We start from the raw sequence: 12,134 nt of genomic DNA, 5'->3' as shown, positions 1-12,134 counted from the left end.
CGTGGCAAACCAATGGTGCCGCTTTAAGAGTTTACAACATGAAATTTGTTTCCAGACTTCCGATTCTACGACTGTGACGGAACACGGAGAGGTAAACAGAAAGTCGCTTTTGGAGGATTTTGATTCATTAAAAGAAGAATTAGAGTGATTTATTCTTCCTCGCTCCCCCTTCCAGACTCACCTGTTTGGACTCTACCGGCTTGCGGCAACACGGTGGGCTTGCCCTGCGTTTGAAAAACAAGACTCATACCGAAAGTTCAGTAAAGAAACGAGCTATCTAGACACAGTCGGAGTCAGTTTTCTTTTCTTTGAAGCCGTGAGAGGATGTACCGAAACTTTGGGAGTCATGGAAGAGGAAACCCGCCGTACACTGGCAGCCTGTCCGGGTCAGACGCCTCATCCCTGGGAAGCAACAGCACTTCAACCCCGCAGCAGGTAGGTGTGCTCCAATCTCCTAGGCTGTAGGTCAAAGGTCAAACAGGTACACTACAGGGGAAAAAGTGTAAATAATTTTAATTTCCAGCTATGACTATAAAAAATGCTGCAAATCATTAGTTTATTTTAACAAATATTTATTTTAAAACACGTTTTATTTCATTCTGTATTTAACAGTTTTTAAATGTGTTTTACAATAATTGGTTTTCTTCAATACACAGTTCCTTTTTCCACTATTAATACCTGAAAAGGCCATGTCTTTACACTGTATAATAATAATTTTTAATCTGGTCCTTTATCCTAGAAGTTTACAATGACAGGCAGCAGTCCGTTTGTTCCCAGTCTGAACGCTATCACAACAAACCAAGATCTCCAGTGGTTGGTTCAGCCGACCCTCATGCATCCTCCAGGTCCTTCACGATCACCGGCACCTCCTTACCCGACCCACCTGGGGCCACGACCACTGGTTTCTCCCCCGTCCCAGTCCCATCTTCTCAGACCAGGAGTCATAAGAGCACCCTCACATCCTACATCTTCCTCGAGGCGCAGTAACGACGAACAAGTAAGACAGTCATTGTGATGAAAAGTGTGTTTTTAAAGCTCGTGGTTGGATATCTGGTGGTTATAGGTGAAGGGTACGTGTTGGGATTTAGACTTTCTCCTTGAGGACTGGAGATGTGGAAATTGGGTCAGTCATGTTAGTGTAACTAGCAATATCACGTAATTTCAGTGACACAAGTGTGTCATTTCCTTTTCAGCTTCAGAGCAGTGTTTTAAGAAATAACAGGTCAAGCTCAAAACTGTAATAACCCTTTTTTGTTTTAAGCAGTTTTAAACATGATCACTTACTGAACAGCAGGGATACACATGTTTTTTATACATTGAGAATGGGTTTATCTCATGTCAGAAACCAAAACAATACTTAATTCCCAAAACAAGTTCTTATTGTGAAGTCATTTCTCATCAGTAGCATACTCTGTTTCCAAAGCTGCATAATTTAGTGTTTTTTGGGGCACACGTTGGCACACATCCTCATCGTAAAGTTGTAATTGAATGGTACAGGAAGTACACCGTCATGTGACTCACGGGTGTAAGTCATTTTGTGTGACTCACACCTGAGTCACCCCTGGGGTCTGGGCGTGAGTCACGGGCCTAAAAGGGCGGGAAAGATTGGAGAGGCAGCAATTATTCAGCAGGGTGTCGGATAAAGACGGACTTGTCATGTTACAAAATTTACACAAAAGATTCAGACATTGCTAAATAATTCAGCTGTCACGATTGTCATGACTCAGAGTGCACACATGGTGGTGGTAATTCTCCTGTCACACGTTTCTCTGCCTTTAGTAATTAGAAATCACCTGTTTAAGCTCCCGTATAACTCTTTCATAAGTTTAGCTTGTTTTATGTCTGTAAATAATTAAAGTTTCCATCTTTTCATCAAAGTTATCAACTGAGGAGCTGGAAAGACGCAGAATAAGAAGGGAGCGGAATAAGTTGGCAGCAGCAAAGTGTCGTAATCGTCGCCGAGAGCTGACAGACTCGTTACAGTGTGTGAGTGAAACTTAATGATAATATAATTATACTCCTTGAAGTTAAAGGTCTGGTTTGAACATGATGATTAACTTGATTTGGTTTTCTCCTCATGTAGGAGACTGAAGAGCTGGAGGATGAGAAGTCACGATTACAGAAGGAAATTGCTGATTTACAAAAGGAGAAAGAGAAGCTTGAATTGGTTCTGGAAGCTCATCGTCCCATTTGCAAGATTGAGGAATCTGATTCAGATTCTGACCCAAATCCAACTATTTCATCCTTGGGGGCCATCAAATTGGAGCCGGAGGAATCCAGCCCTCCTGGACCCTCAATCAAACCAACAGTGAAGATGGAGAAACCCAAACCAAAGATTACAATCCCCGCTAGGCCTGCAGCATCTGCCACCTCCGTTGTTGCCTCTGAATCAGAGTCACTCCACACCCCAGTTCTCACCTCGACACCGTCACTTCTTTCCTTCGTGAGCAGTACGGTTTTCACCTATCCATCTTCAGACATCGGCTCCTCTGTCATGACCCACGGCGCGTCGCATCAGCAGCAGTCTCAGGCCTCGCAGTCCTGTGGCATCGCTCATCGTCGCAGTAGCAGCAGCGGCGACCAGTCGGACCACTCCCTGCACTCACCCACCATCCTCACCCTGTGATCATAACACTAACCCTCTGAAAGGGACAGAAAGGCATGTTGAGATTGTTTAATCTCTGGGGACTGTTGATTCTTATCTCGCAAAGATTTGTTGCATTATCACAATACGAATGTTACACTTTTTAGTTTTATAGCTGTGAGATGAAATGAATGTCATTGATGTTTTAGTGAAATCGTTGCATGCAGAATCTATACTCTAAAAAATGCGTATTTGGTTGTTCTATTTTTTTTATTTGTTACAAAAACACAAAAAGAAATCTATTGAATATTTGAACAACTTTAAAAACATTTCAAAAATGTAAAAAAGGATAAAGTACTAACAACTAAACGTACTTATGTGTGTTAATCCTATAAGACTCCAGATGTCTATAGAAATGATTAACAACTAAGGCTGGACCATACAGGAGTTGGTATAGAGTTTATTATCGCCTATTTATTTTCCATAGAGTGTAATATATTTTTGATAATGTTAGAGCTTTTGTGGGCAGTGCCTTAATTTTTTTTCATTTCTGACAATTCACAGAAAATAAATGAAAGAAAATTGTGTATGAAAACTCTGATGGTGTGTTTTTTATCCTGTAAAACTGAACTCCAGGAGGATGTGATTAAAATAAGAGTAATCCTCAGATTCTTCTGCGCATGAATCATCTACTCTCCTACAGTGAGCAACGAGTCAGACTGCATGGCAAAATCAGGACCTCAAGAGATATTTGATGTCTGCTAAATGAGTTGCAGCTGAAAGGTGAAAAGCTGTGATAAAAGACTACTAAACAGATTTGAATGAAACTGACATAACGCATTAATTGGACATAATTAAAGATGGCAATCACAGCTAAATGACCTAAGGAAGCACAAAAACGTCTTTAACTCAGTTCATTTTTGCAGATATGGAGCTAAAAAGGGGTGCAGAATTTGCCAACTTTGCAAGATGTGATCATGCATAAACTTATCTTCAAGACTGCATGTCCAATAATTTTACAACATAAAATCATCTTAATTCACACATTTCTTCTGATGAATATGTGGTCTTTAATTTCTAAAATTAGGAATTTTTTTTTATTTTCGTACAAATTTTTGGTTCATTTGTAAACTTAAAGAGGGAAAAAAAAGCATGATTGTTGTAGATACTTGATGATTATCAACAGGCAGTCTAATGATGGTAATGGAGGCAGCCAGTAAAAGTGTTGGATGACTGCAGCTTTTACTGGCAGACTCGACTCACCACTTCTTGACCTTTGAGCAGTGAGGCTGTTATGGTCAGTTTCTCGAAACCAAACCTAATCTCTTACTAATTCTTCCTCTGCTCCGCATGAAAGGATCGGTCAAATGTGAGCCAATGTGTTACGGAGAGTTTCAGAGTGAAAAAAATATCTCCTGCTGCTGTCAAGTGACTGTGCATCACTACAAGTGTCACTGCCCTCTTGAGCTCTTCAGGCAGTATGCACCAAAAATAAAACTGGTGAAAGCGTGCCCGTGTGACATGCAGGCGCTATCAATCAAGTGATGCTGATTCAATTACAAAGGTCAAAACAGCAAGATTCAATTTGTTATTTCATGTCACGCACATGTAAATGCTTGTTTCTGCAACGTCACACACACACACACACACACACACACACACACACACACACACAGAAAAGAAAAATCTGAGCATCACATGGTGTCAGAACCGCTGTATTTAAAGCTCCTCGGTGCACAACGAGCATGGCTCACCAATAAACAGCTGACCACAAAATAAATCTGTTCTAATCCATGAGCATCATCTATGATTTAAACAGAAAGTGGTTAGTAATCCTGTTGATAATACAGATAAATCAAGATAAAGAAGAGCCAAAGTTAAGATAATCCCTATGTGTTACAGAATAAATACAAAGCATTAAGAGAGAACAGATTCTGAAATCAGCTAATCAAACATCAACATCATAAAAAGGTCAGATCAGTGGGTGTCACCAGCTTGAATAGAGTAAAAATCAATCAAATGGATAGACCTTCCAGTTTGATACAAAGAGTTTCCAGCTATTTTTATATATATATATATACTTTTTTTTGATAAAAGTGACAAGATTTTTTTCTGAGGTTCAACCAAAACTTCTGATCAGCAAGCTGGCTCAGCTCCCTGACAGTAACACTGACAGGCCTTCAACAACAGGCGGTAGAGACCATAACTGTCACGGCTGCCAGCCTGAAGAGGGAAAAAGCAGCCAGGATCACCCAGCTCTGGTCGGCGGCTGTAACAATAACAATCATCATGCACGTATGCCACTCCAATCCTGTCCTGAGGAAGCGAGTGCATAAATTTTTTTTAAAAATTGGGCAACTGTAGTAAAAGTCTATCTCCGTTTCATCACAACCCGACAGTACTGTTGAAGTTCAGTGGACTGAATATGGCTCAAGTACTGGATTATTATTGATCTTTGGATCTCTGATTGAAGAGATCCAAGACAATGTTCTCCAGTGCAATAGAAAAAGGCTGCTAACAGTGTCGGCTAGACCAGTGCATGAGATTGATTTAAAAACACGACCCACTTATTGGTCCCGTTTTTTCCAGCAACAGACGACTGAAAAGGGAGAAAGTCATTAGAAAAAAACACTGTAAAATTTAGATTCATCATCATCTGGCAAACATCTAAACGTCTTTTAGAGTCCTGAATGTGTAGAGGATTTGCTCCTGTTGTGGCACACAAATGTTGCAGCATTCTGAGAGCCCTAATGGATGTTTCTCCTATTTTTCATCACAGTCCACAGGCTTGAAGAGGCTCTTACTGTTGGCATGCACCCCCAAGTCAGTCATCAGGTGAGCACACCAGGTGCAGTTGGTCTGGACTTCCCACACTGCCTGTGCTGGAACTCCCATCTCCCAGATCCCGGGCCACCATGCAGGGTAGATTGAGCTCAGTGGACCCACCAGGGCTGGAGTCACTTCGGCTCACGCACTCCTCCTCCAGGACCAGGCACAGCTCCTTCAGGTCCAGATTCTCCTTCACCAGCCCGTCCTGCATGCGCTCCAGGTCGGCCAGCTTCTTCAGATACCCACCCAAGTCTTCCCGCATCACTTTGGCAGCGTGATGCCCGAACAGCTGCCACTCCCGGGCCAGCTTCTTCACTTTGAGGCGATCGTCGTCCAGGAAGCAGCACAGGTCCCGCAGCTCCACGTTCTCCTCCTGCAGGCGCTGGTTGATGACTTTCAGTTCCCTGATTTCGAGGAGGTGTCCCTGCAGCTGTTTGTTCACCTCTTTAATCAGCCGGCCGCGCTGGATCAGAGCGGATATTTTATCCGACTCCTCCTTACGCAACCGGTTCACCAGCTCCTCTTTGGAGCACGCCAGCAAATCCTCATCGGACACCTTTGACAGCTCTCTGTTGATGGTCTCCCCTTCGCTGCCCATCTTAGACCAGTCTAGAGTCCCTGAGATTGAACAGGAAACCTGGCTGCGCTTCAACACAAGAACTATCACATCATCCTCATCTTCACCAGCAGCCACCAAGTTCCCGATGTCACGAAATCACTTCGAGCATCGGAGGACGCACACAGCAGGAACATGTGACTTTTTTTCTAGAAGGTTTTCTTCAAAACGTTCAGATTTCAGTCCTTTGGAAAAGAAACCCTTCGTGTTTAATAGCTTAATGAGATCGGAAGTGAAGCTCTCATTTCTGTCCTCCTGTTTTCCAGAGGCCTTCGGGAGCAGCAGCCCGTCCTCCCCCTCCTCTGCCAGAAGCTTAATTTCCAATAAAACAATCTTCCTGTGCGGGATTCTCTAGTTAATACACAATAAAAAGCCCAGGTGGACCCGCGGAGAAATATCCTAGCAGTCTGCAGGAGTTTGTCTCTGTGTTTTACGTCGGTGGCATCGTCTCATCAGGTTGTGTTCCGCTTGATTCGTCTGAATGAAGTCGGATCTCCGGGAGCTGCTACTGAGCAGCAGCGTTTTCCTCCCCCTAGTAGCGACACGTCGTTGGGCTCGAAAACGACCCGGGGTCCGTTCTGGTCCGTAAAACGACCTTTCTGGGTGATTTATCTCTGCTCACCATCCTCCGGAGCTCAACGGTTATCACAACAATGTCTGCTTCTCCACCACTTTCACCAATCTGAGCAGCGGGCAGCGCGCGCGCGTCAAGTTGCAACTTTACCGGAAGTACTGGCAGCACTTTCAGTATAAAAGCACGGAAAATAATCAAATGCGTTGTTGTTCTTTTTAATGCATCCAAAACAAAAAAAGAAGAACAAGAAAAAAGTTTTGGTTTATTTTGAGCAAATAAAAAAGAAAAAAATACAATCTTTTAATGGTTTTTAAAATGTTTTATGAGTTTTAATTTTTTTCTGGTAGGTTCTTTAATTTATCTTAGTTTTTAGTTTTTATCTATGTTTTAATATTTGGTTATTTTTTGCCTATGTCCAGCACTTTGAACCATTGTGACCAGTGGTGGTAAAGCGCTTTATAAATGAAATGAAATGAAAATAAATTAATAAATTAAATAAATAAATAAATAAATAAATAATAATAATAATAATAATAATAATAATAATAATAATAATAATAATAATAATAATAATAATACATTTACCATAATTGCAATGATGCTCACTCAGCAGGACCTGAGTTCTGGGTCATATCTTACTGTGTGCCTGAATGCGATCAAAGGTTTTTAAATTTAAATGTGAGTGTTACTATTCTTGAAAACTATTTGTGTATCATGCTAGTGGACCATGTAAGTTAATTAATTTTTCTTTCTTTTTTTGTTTTCAAAGGTGTCCACAATGGTACAATAAAATATTATTGTACAGCACCATCTTTATTGCTTTCTGACTGGATTTACAAATAGAAATGCTCTCTTATGATCAAATATGACCCTTTTTTTTCTTTTCAAGAGATTAGTTGGTTTTATTTTGGGTATTTTTGTAATTTTGTAAAGGAAGTTATACTTTTGTCGATTGTAGGTAACTTGACCTATCTCATAAAATCTGTAATGTTTGTAGTTTCCTCCAATCCTTTCAGTAGCTATTTGGCATACCATCTATATGAAGGGTTTGGAGCTGTTAGTGTGATTTTAAAAGGTAGCATTGAGCAGATTATCTCTGAGAAGTAAAGAATCTCAACCTGTCTTCCAGCTAAAAATATAAAGATCTCAAGCTCCTGCCCCAGGAAGATGCTTCATCCAGCATTTGAATTAACATGTGTTAAACCTCTTTAATGTTATGAAAACAACACAAGGTACTTACAAAGGAAATTCCTGCATTATATTTCTTCCTTTATCTCATTTCACTATCGTGATCACACAAACCCAATTTGTCCTACAGGTTGTTTAGAGTTTACTACAAATGTACAGCCCATTGTGTGAGAGACCACTTGTTTCTGTACATAACTTTGTTGGAAAGTGTGACTGTTGGCTCTTTTTTTCCCATCAGTTTATGCTGAGGCATTCAGCCACATCCTTCCGCCCTCTGTCCCACCTCCATTGTTTCACTGACGCCATAACAATGTAGGGTGTTAGCCGTGCTGAGGGGAGTCTGGTGGTGGAATCAGGGTGTCATGTGAAGTTAGAAATGATGGTGTTGATATGCAGCCAGGGATCTGACAAAATGAAGTGTTGACTGGGTCGTTCTGTTGTGATTTTGAAGGACACATGCAGAAACACAGAATGGGAGGGTGAGGGGAGGGATTTACAGGGATTTATTTGGATTAATCTCTGTAGGAAAACAGCAGATTGTGTAAAAGCAAGCAGGGTGGAAACTGCAGGAGGCCTTTGGGCACAGCAGCATATCTGACACTTTCTTAATAACTTAAAGCACAAATAAAAATCCAAAGACCAAGAGCAAACAGGCTTACAGCCAACTGCTCTGTTGTAATTTGAGATTTCACGTGATCCTTCTCAGATGGGGCTGACCTTTTGATTTTTCACTTTGACTAAAACGAATGGTTTATGTTGAGCTAAGGGACTTGGGATCATTGATGCCATTTGAGTTTTCTGATGTTTCTTTTCTTCCGTGATGTGAAGTCGCCCATTAGTATATGTGTAACACCACATGCTGAATAACAAATAAAAACAGCCTGAAGGTAAATCTGTCCTGTTTCCTCATGTTGGTTTAACAAATGTGATAAGACAGGCTATGAAGTTTTCTACTGTAATGATAATCAGACACATGATTGTTTTTGTCTAAGGCCGGTCACAAAATTATATAGTATTTTGTCTTCACCAGCATTTAAATAGGAACCTCATTAAGCCCATTTTGTAGGTCTTATTTAAAAACAAAGGGATAATACCCTTCTGACAATACTGCAGCTAATTTAAGGTGGTATTATAAATGTCAGAATTGTTGAGAAAAGTGCAAAAACCTAGTTAAAGTGAAAGAGAAGTGTCACATTAGGCCCTGCCGTTTGAGCAATAAATAAATAAAACATTTAAAAATAAATAAATGCAACAATAAAATAACTTTTCAGTTATTTTTTTCAACTATTCACTGCTAAATTTCCAGTTTGTGAGATAATAAAGATTCATTCAATTTTTTTAATAAAAAAATAATCATTATAATAATACTTTTTATTTAAACATCCTACTTTATAGGCTCATAACCTGGGTGGGACTTTCAGGTACAGTCCATTGTTGGTTCCAATCTTATCTTGAAGACAGGGGTTATGTTGTTTCTATTGGTGATAACAAATCGAAGTTGATCCCCATCACAGGTGGGATCCCCCAAGGTTCAATTCTTGGACTACTGCTCTTCCATCTCTACATGCTCCCCCTGGGTCAGGTCATACACAATGACAACATTACCTATCATAGTTATGCAGATGGCACCCAGAGAGAGGGGAGGGAGGGAGTGAGGATTTAAGTTAGGAAGACAAGTAAATAGTAAAGGGTCTGTATTTGGATAGCGCCCTCTTAGGATTCCACAACCCCTCAAGGCACTTCCCAACACAATCAGTTATTCACCTATTCACACACACATTCACACACTGGTGATTATGCTGGTGATGCCCTGGGGCACACTGACAGAGGCGAGGCCTGCCAAACACTTGCGCCATCAGCCCCTCCAACCACCACCAGCAGGTAAGGCAAGTTAACCCTTTGATGCATAATAGTCACTGCAGTGGACTGGTACTCAAAATTGTTATTTATTTATTTTTGCTATTAAGCACAGCTGTTGAAGACTTTATTGCATGTGAGCCCCTCCATTTGGACTTCAGTAAGTCAAGCCAACATATTTCATGTTCGGAATGCACGCTGTCCACTGAGATGGACATGCAATAAATTATTAGTAAATTATTAAATGTTACAAAAAATATTTGTTGAAATTTGTTTCATTCACACCTAAAGATGAATGAAAAAAATTGTTTAAAAAATCATGGTTGTAGATTTAATAATTCATGCATCAAAGGGTTAAGTGTCTTTCCCAAGGACACAACAGCAGCATTCTATGGGAGCTGGGATTAAACCTACAACTTTCCAGTTACTGGAAAACCCGCTCTACCTCCTGAGCTGCTGCTGTCCCGTAGCAGAGCTAGGTGTCATCTGCTAAGCAGTGGAACTAAAATGTGAAATTTCCAGAATATGTGACCTAGCAGAAAAGGTAAATAATGAAGAGAAGGAGCCCCAGGAACGAGCCCTGGGACTCACCTCTTGTAACTGGTGAGGGGTCAGATTAGGATTTGAGTTGTATGAACTGAGACTGTCCAGAGAGATAAGAGTGGAACCAGCTGAGTGCATTATAGGAGATGTCAAAGCATGAGTGCCTAGGAGAATAGAGTGTGAGATGGTACCAAAGGCTGAACTCAGATCAAGGAGAATGAGGAAGGAGAGTAAACCAGAATCAGCTGCAGAAAGAAGGTCATTGGTGGTTTTTTTTTCAAGTCCATTTTCTGTACTGTGATCAGAACAAAACCTGACTGAAAGGGTTCATAAAGTTTGCTAAATGATAAATGAAAGCAAAGAAGAGAGGCGACAACTTTCTCCAGAGTTCTTGAAGCAAAAGGTAAGTTACAAATGGGGCGTAAATTCTTAAAATGATTGGGATCGGGATAAACTATTTAGTTACTTTTTAAATGTATGAATATATTCACAAAACATGTGCATGTTTGGATCTTTAAGCATAAATCATGATCAGAAATCTTAGCAAAACCCTCATTTAAACAAACGGTTAAGTTAGGACTGAAATCTAACAATGGTTGCAAGTAGGAAAATAATTCTCAAGCTGTTTTGTGTTTACATGTTAAAGCACAAACAGCTGATGGTCTAAATACAGTGTTGCATAATAAAAAAAAAAAGTTTGATCTTTCATGATTTAAAGACCAAACCGACTTTTGGTCTTCATTTGGCAAACTTTCAAAACGAATTTCATCATGATTCCCAAAATAATTTTAGTGTTTTTTCTTTGCTGCTATAATAGCAATGATTTATTGTTTAATTTGCAGGAAAGTCTTTGGAGACTCACTGTTGCAACCTGTCTTCACATCTGTTGAACTTTACCCGGTTAACCAGCAGATCAAATGCTATAGGTCAAACGCATTTTAGTCCTTGCACCCGAATTATGCATGTGCTAAGCTAGACTAAAAAACTTCCACAAATAAATTAATTTAATTGTTTTAAATCTTGTTGGGGACTTTAAGATGCTAAAATGTCTCATGAAAAAATTGTTCTAGAAAGAAATAATGTCCATTTCAGATATGTAGACTGGGATGGATCTACTGGGGTGGCCTAGGGTGGCCTAGGGTGGCAGATGTTAGGGTGCTAGCACGGCTGCTACCACAGCAAATTCATTGAACAGTTGTGGCAAATCAGACATACGAATGTTATTGTCACTTGTCCGATTGAACCGATTATAACGTAAGCTGATAAAATTATGTCACAAGACAAAACAAATACGGCTTTGTAAATACTGATGATTTCCTTGGAAAGCATGTGTTTCTGATTCTACAATAAAACTAGCATTCTGTTCCTCGCTGCAGTGAAATGTTTCTCTCCATGCATACTCTTTTGGCGACACACACACACACACACACACACACACACACACACACACACACACACACACACACACACACACACACACACACACACACACACACACACACACACACAATTGTGTGCGTCTATGTGTATCTCCTTAAAAGAGTATGGTATTTTATGCCATATCTTCCCACCCTTAAAGCATTTCTAGGTCCAGCCCTGTATGTACAGGATAGGCTTGTGAGAAAGCTGAATGCCCAATTCACATAAATGGCACATGTGACATAATTTGTCCTTGGCAGAATCATATTTGTGATATTTGAAATTTTGACTGTGGATGGAAAAATCTCTTCATATCTGCAAAGCAAATTTGTATTTATTAAGAAAGAAACAAATTAATGGAACTGAGGTGTCCACAAGTGGATTGTCTGCTATACACTTTTAGCATTTGGAGTTGAACATTTAGAGTTGAATAAGTAATGGGCATCCATTATCTTTATCTATCTTTTTTTATGGAAACCTATCTAATTTAAAAGTTATCTTTAATCTTATGAATGAGTTTTAAT

At 40.1% G+C, this 12,134-nt stretch overlaps 2 protein-coding genes across 3 annotated transcripts; one reads left to right on the top strand and one right to left on the bottom strand.

Annotated features, from left to right (window-relative positions):
* Positions 1-2,809, top strand: fosl1a (FOS like 1, AP-1 transcription factor subunit a). Of its 2 annotated transcripts, XM_015948583.3 has the most exons (5): positions 1-91; positions 176-435; positions 740-997; positions 1,879-1,986; positions 2,084-2,809. In XM_015948583.3, exons 2-5 carry the CDS (start codon positions 325-327, stop codon positions 2,624-2,626), a joined length of 1,020 nt encoding a protein of 339 aa, XP_015804069.1. In that variant the 5' UTR covers positions 1-91; positions 176-324; the 3' UTR covers positions 2,627-2,809. The 2 variants fall into 2 exon arrangements, with proteins under 2 accessions (XP_015804069.1, XP_054595172.1); XM_054739197.2 differs by lacking the exon at positions 1-91 and having other exon boundaries at positions 189-435; positions 743-997.
* Positions 2,810-5,184: 2,375 nt separating this feature from the next.
* Positions 5,185-6,241, bottom strand: ccdc85b (coiled-coil domain containing 85B). Its single transcript, XM_015948595.3, has one exon. It carries the CDS (start codon positions 6,009-6,011, stop codon positions 5,409-5,411), a length of 603 nt encoding a protein of 200 aa, XP_015804081.1. The 5' UTR covers positions 6,012-6,241; the 3' UTR covers positions 5,185-5,408.
* Between the last annotated feature and the right edge of the window lie 5,893 nt (positions 6,242-12,134).

This window comes from Nothobranchius furzeri, chromosome 1 (assembly GCF_043380555.1).
Source record: "Nothobranchius furzeri strain GRZ-AD chromosome 1, NfurGRZ-RIMD1, whole genome shotgun sequence".
Taxonomy (NCBI): Eukaryota; Metazoa; Chordata; class Actinopteri; order Cyprinodontiformes; family Nothobranchiidae; genus Nothobranchius; species Nothobranchius furzeri.
The sequence above is the reverse complement of the archived record's forward strand: the minus strand, read 5'-3'. Positions and strand labels throughout refer to the sequence as shown.

What these genes read in the sequence shown, in the direction of transcription:
- fosl1a (XM_015948583.3), top strand. Translation starts at nt 325, where the DNA reads ATGTACCGAAACTTTGGGAGTCATGGAAGAGGAAACCCGCCGTACACT. An exon ending in GCACTTCAACCCCGCAGCAG is followed by an intron (nt 436 to 739) that starts GTAGGTGTGCTC and finishes CCTTTATCCTAG; the next exon opens with AAGTTTACAATGACAGGCAG. An exon ending in GGCGCAGTAACGACGAACAA is followed by an intron (nt 998 to 1,878) that starts GTAAGACAGTCA and finishes TTTTCATCAAAG; the next exon opens with TTATCAACTGAGGAGCTGGA.
- ccdc85b (XM_015948595.3), bottom strand. Translation starts at nt 6,011, where the DNA reads ATGGGCAGCGAAGGGGAGACCATCAACAGAGAGCTGTCAAAGGTGTCC.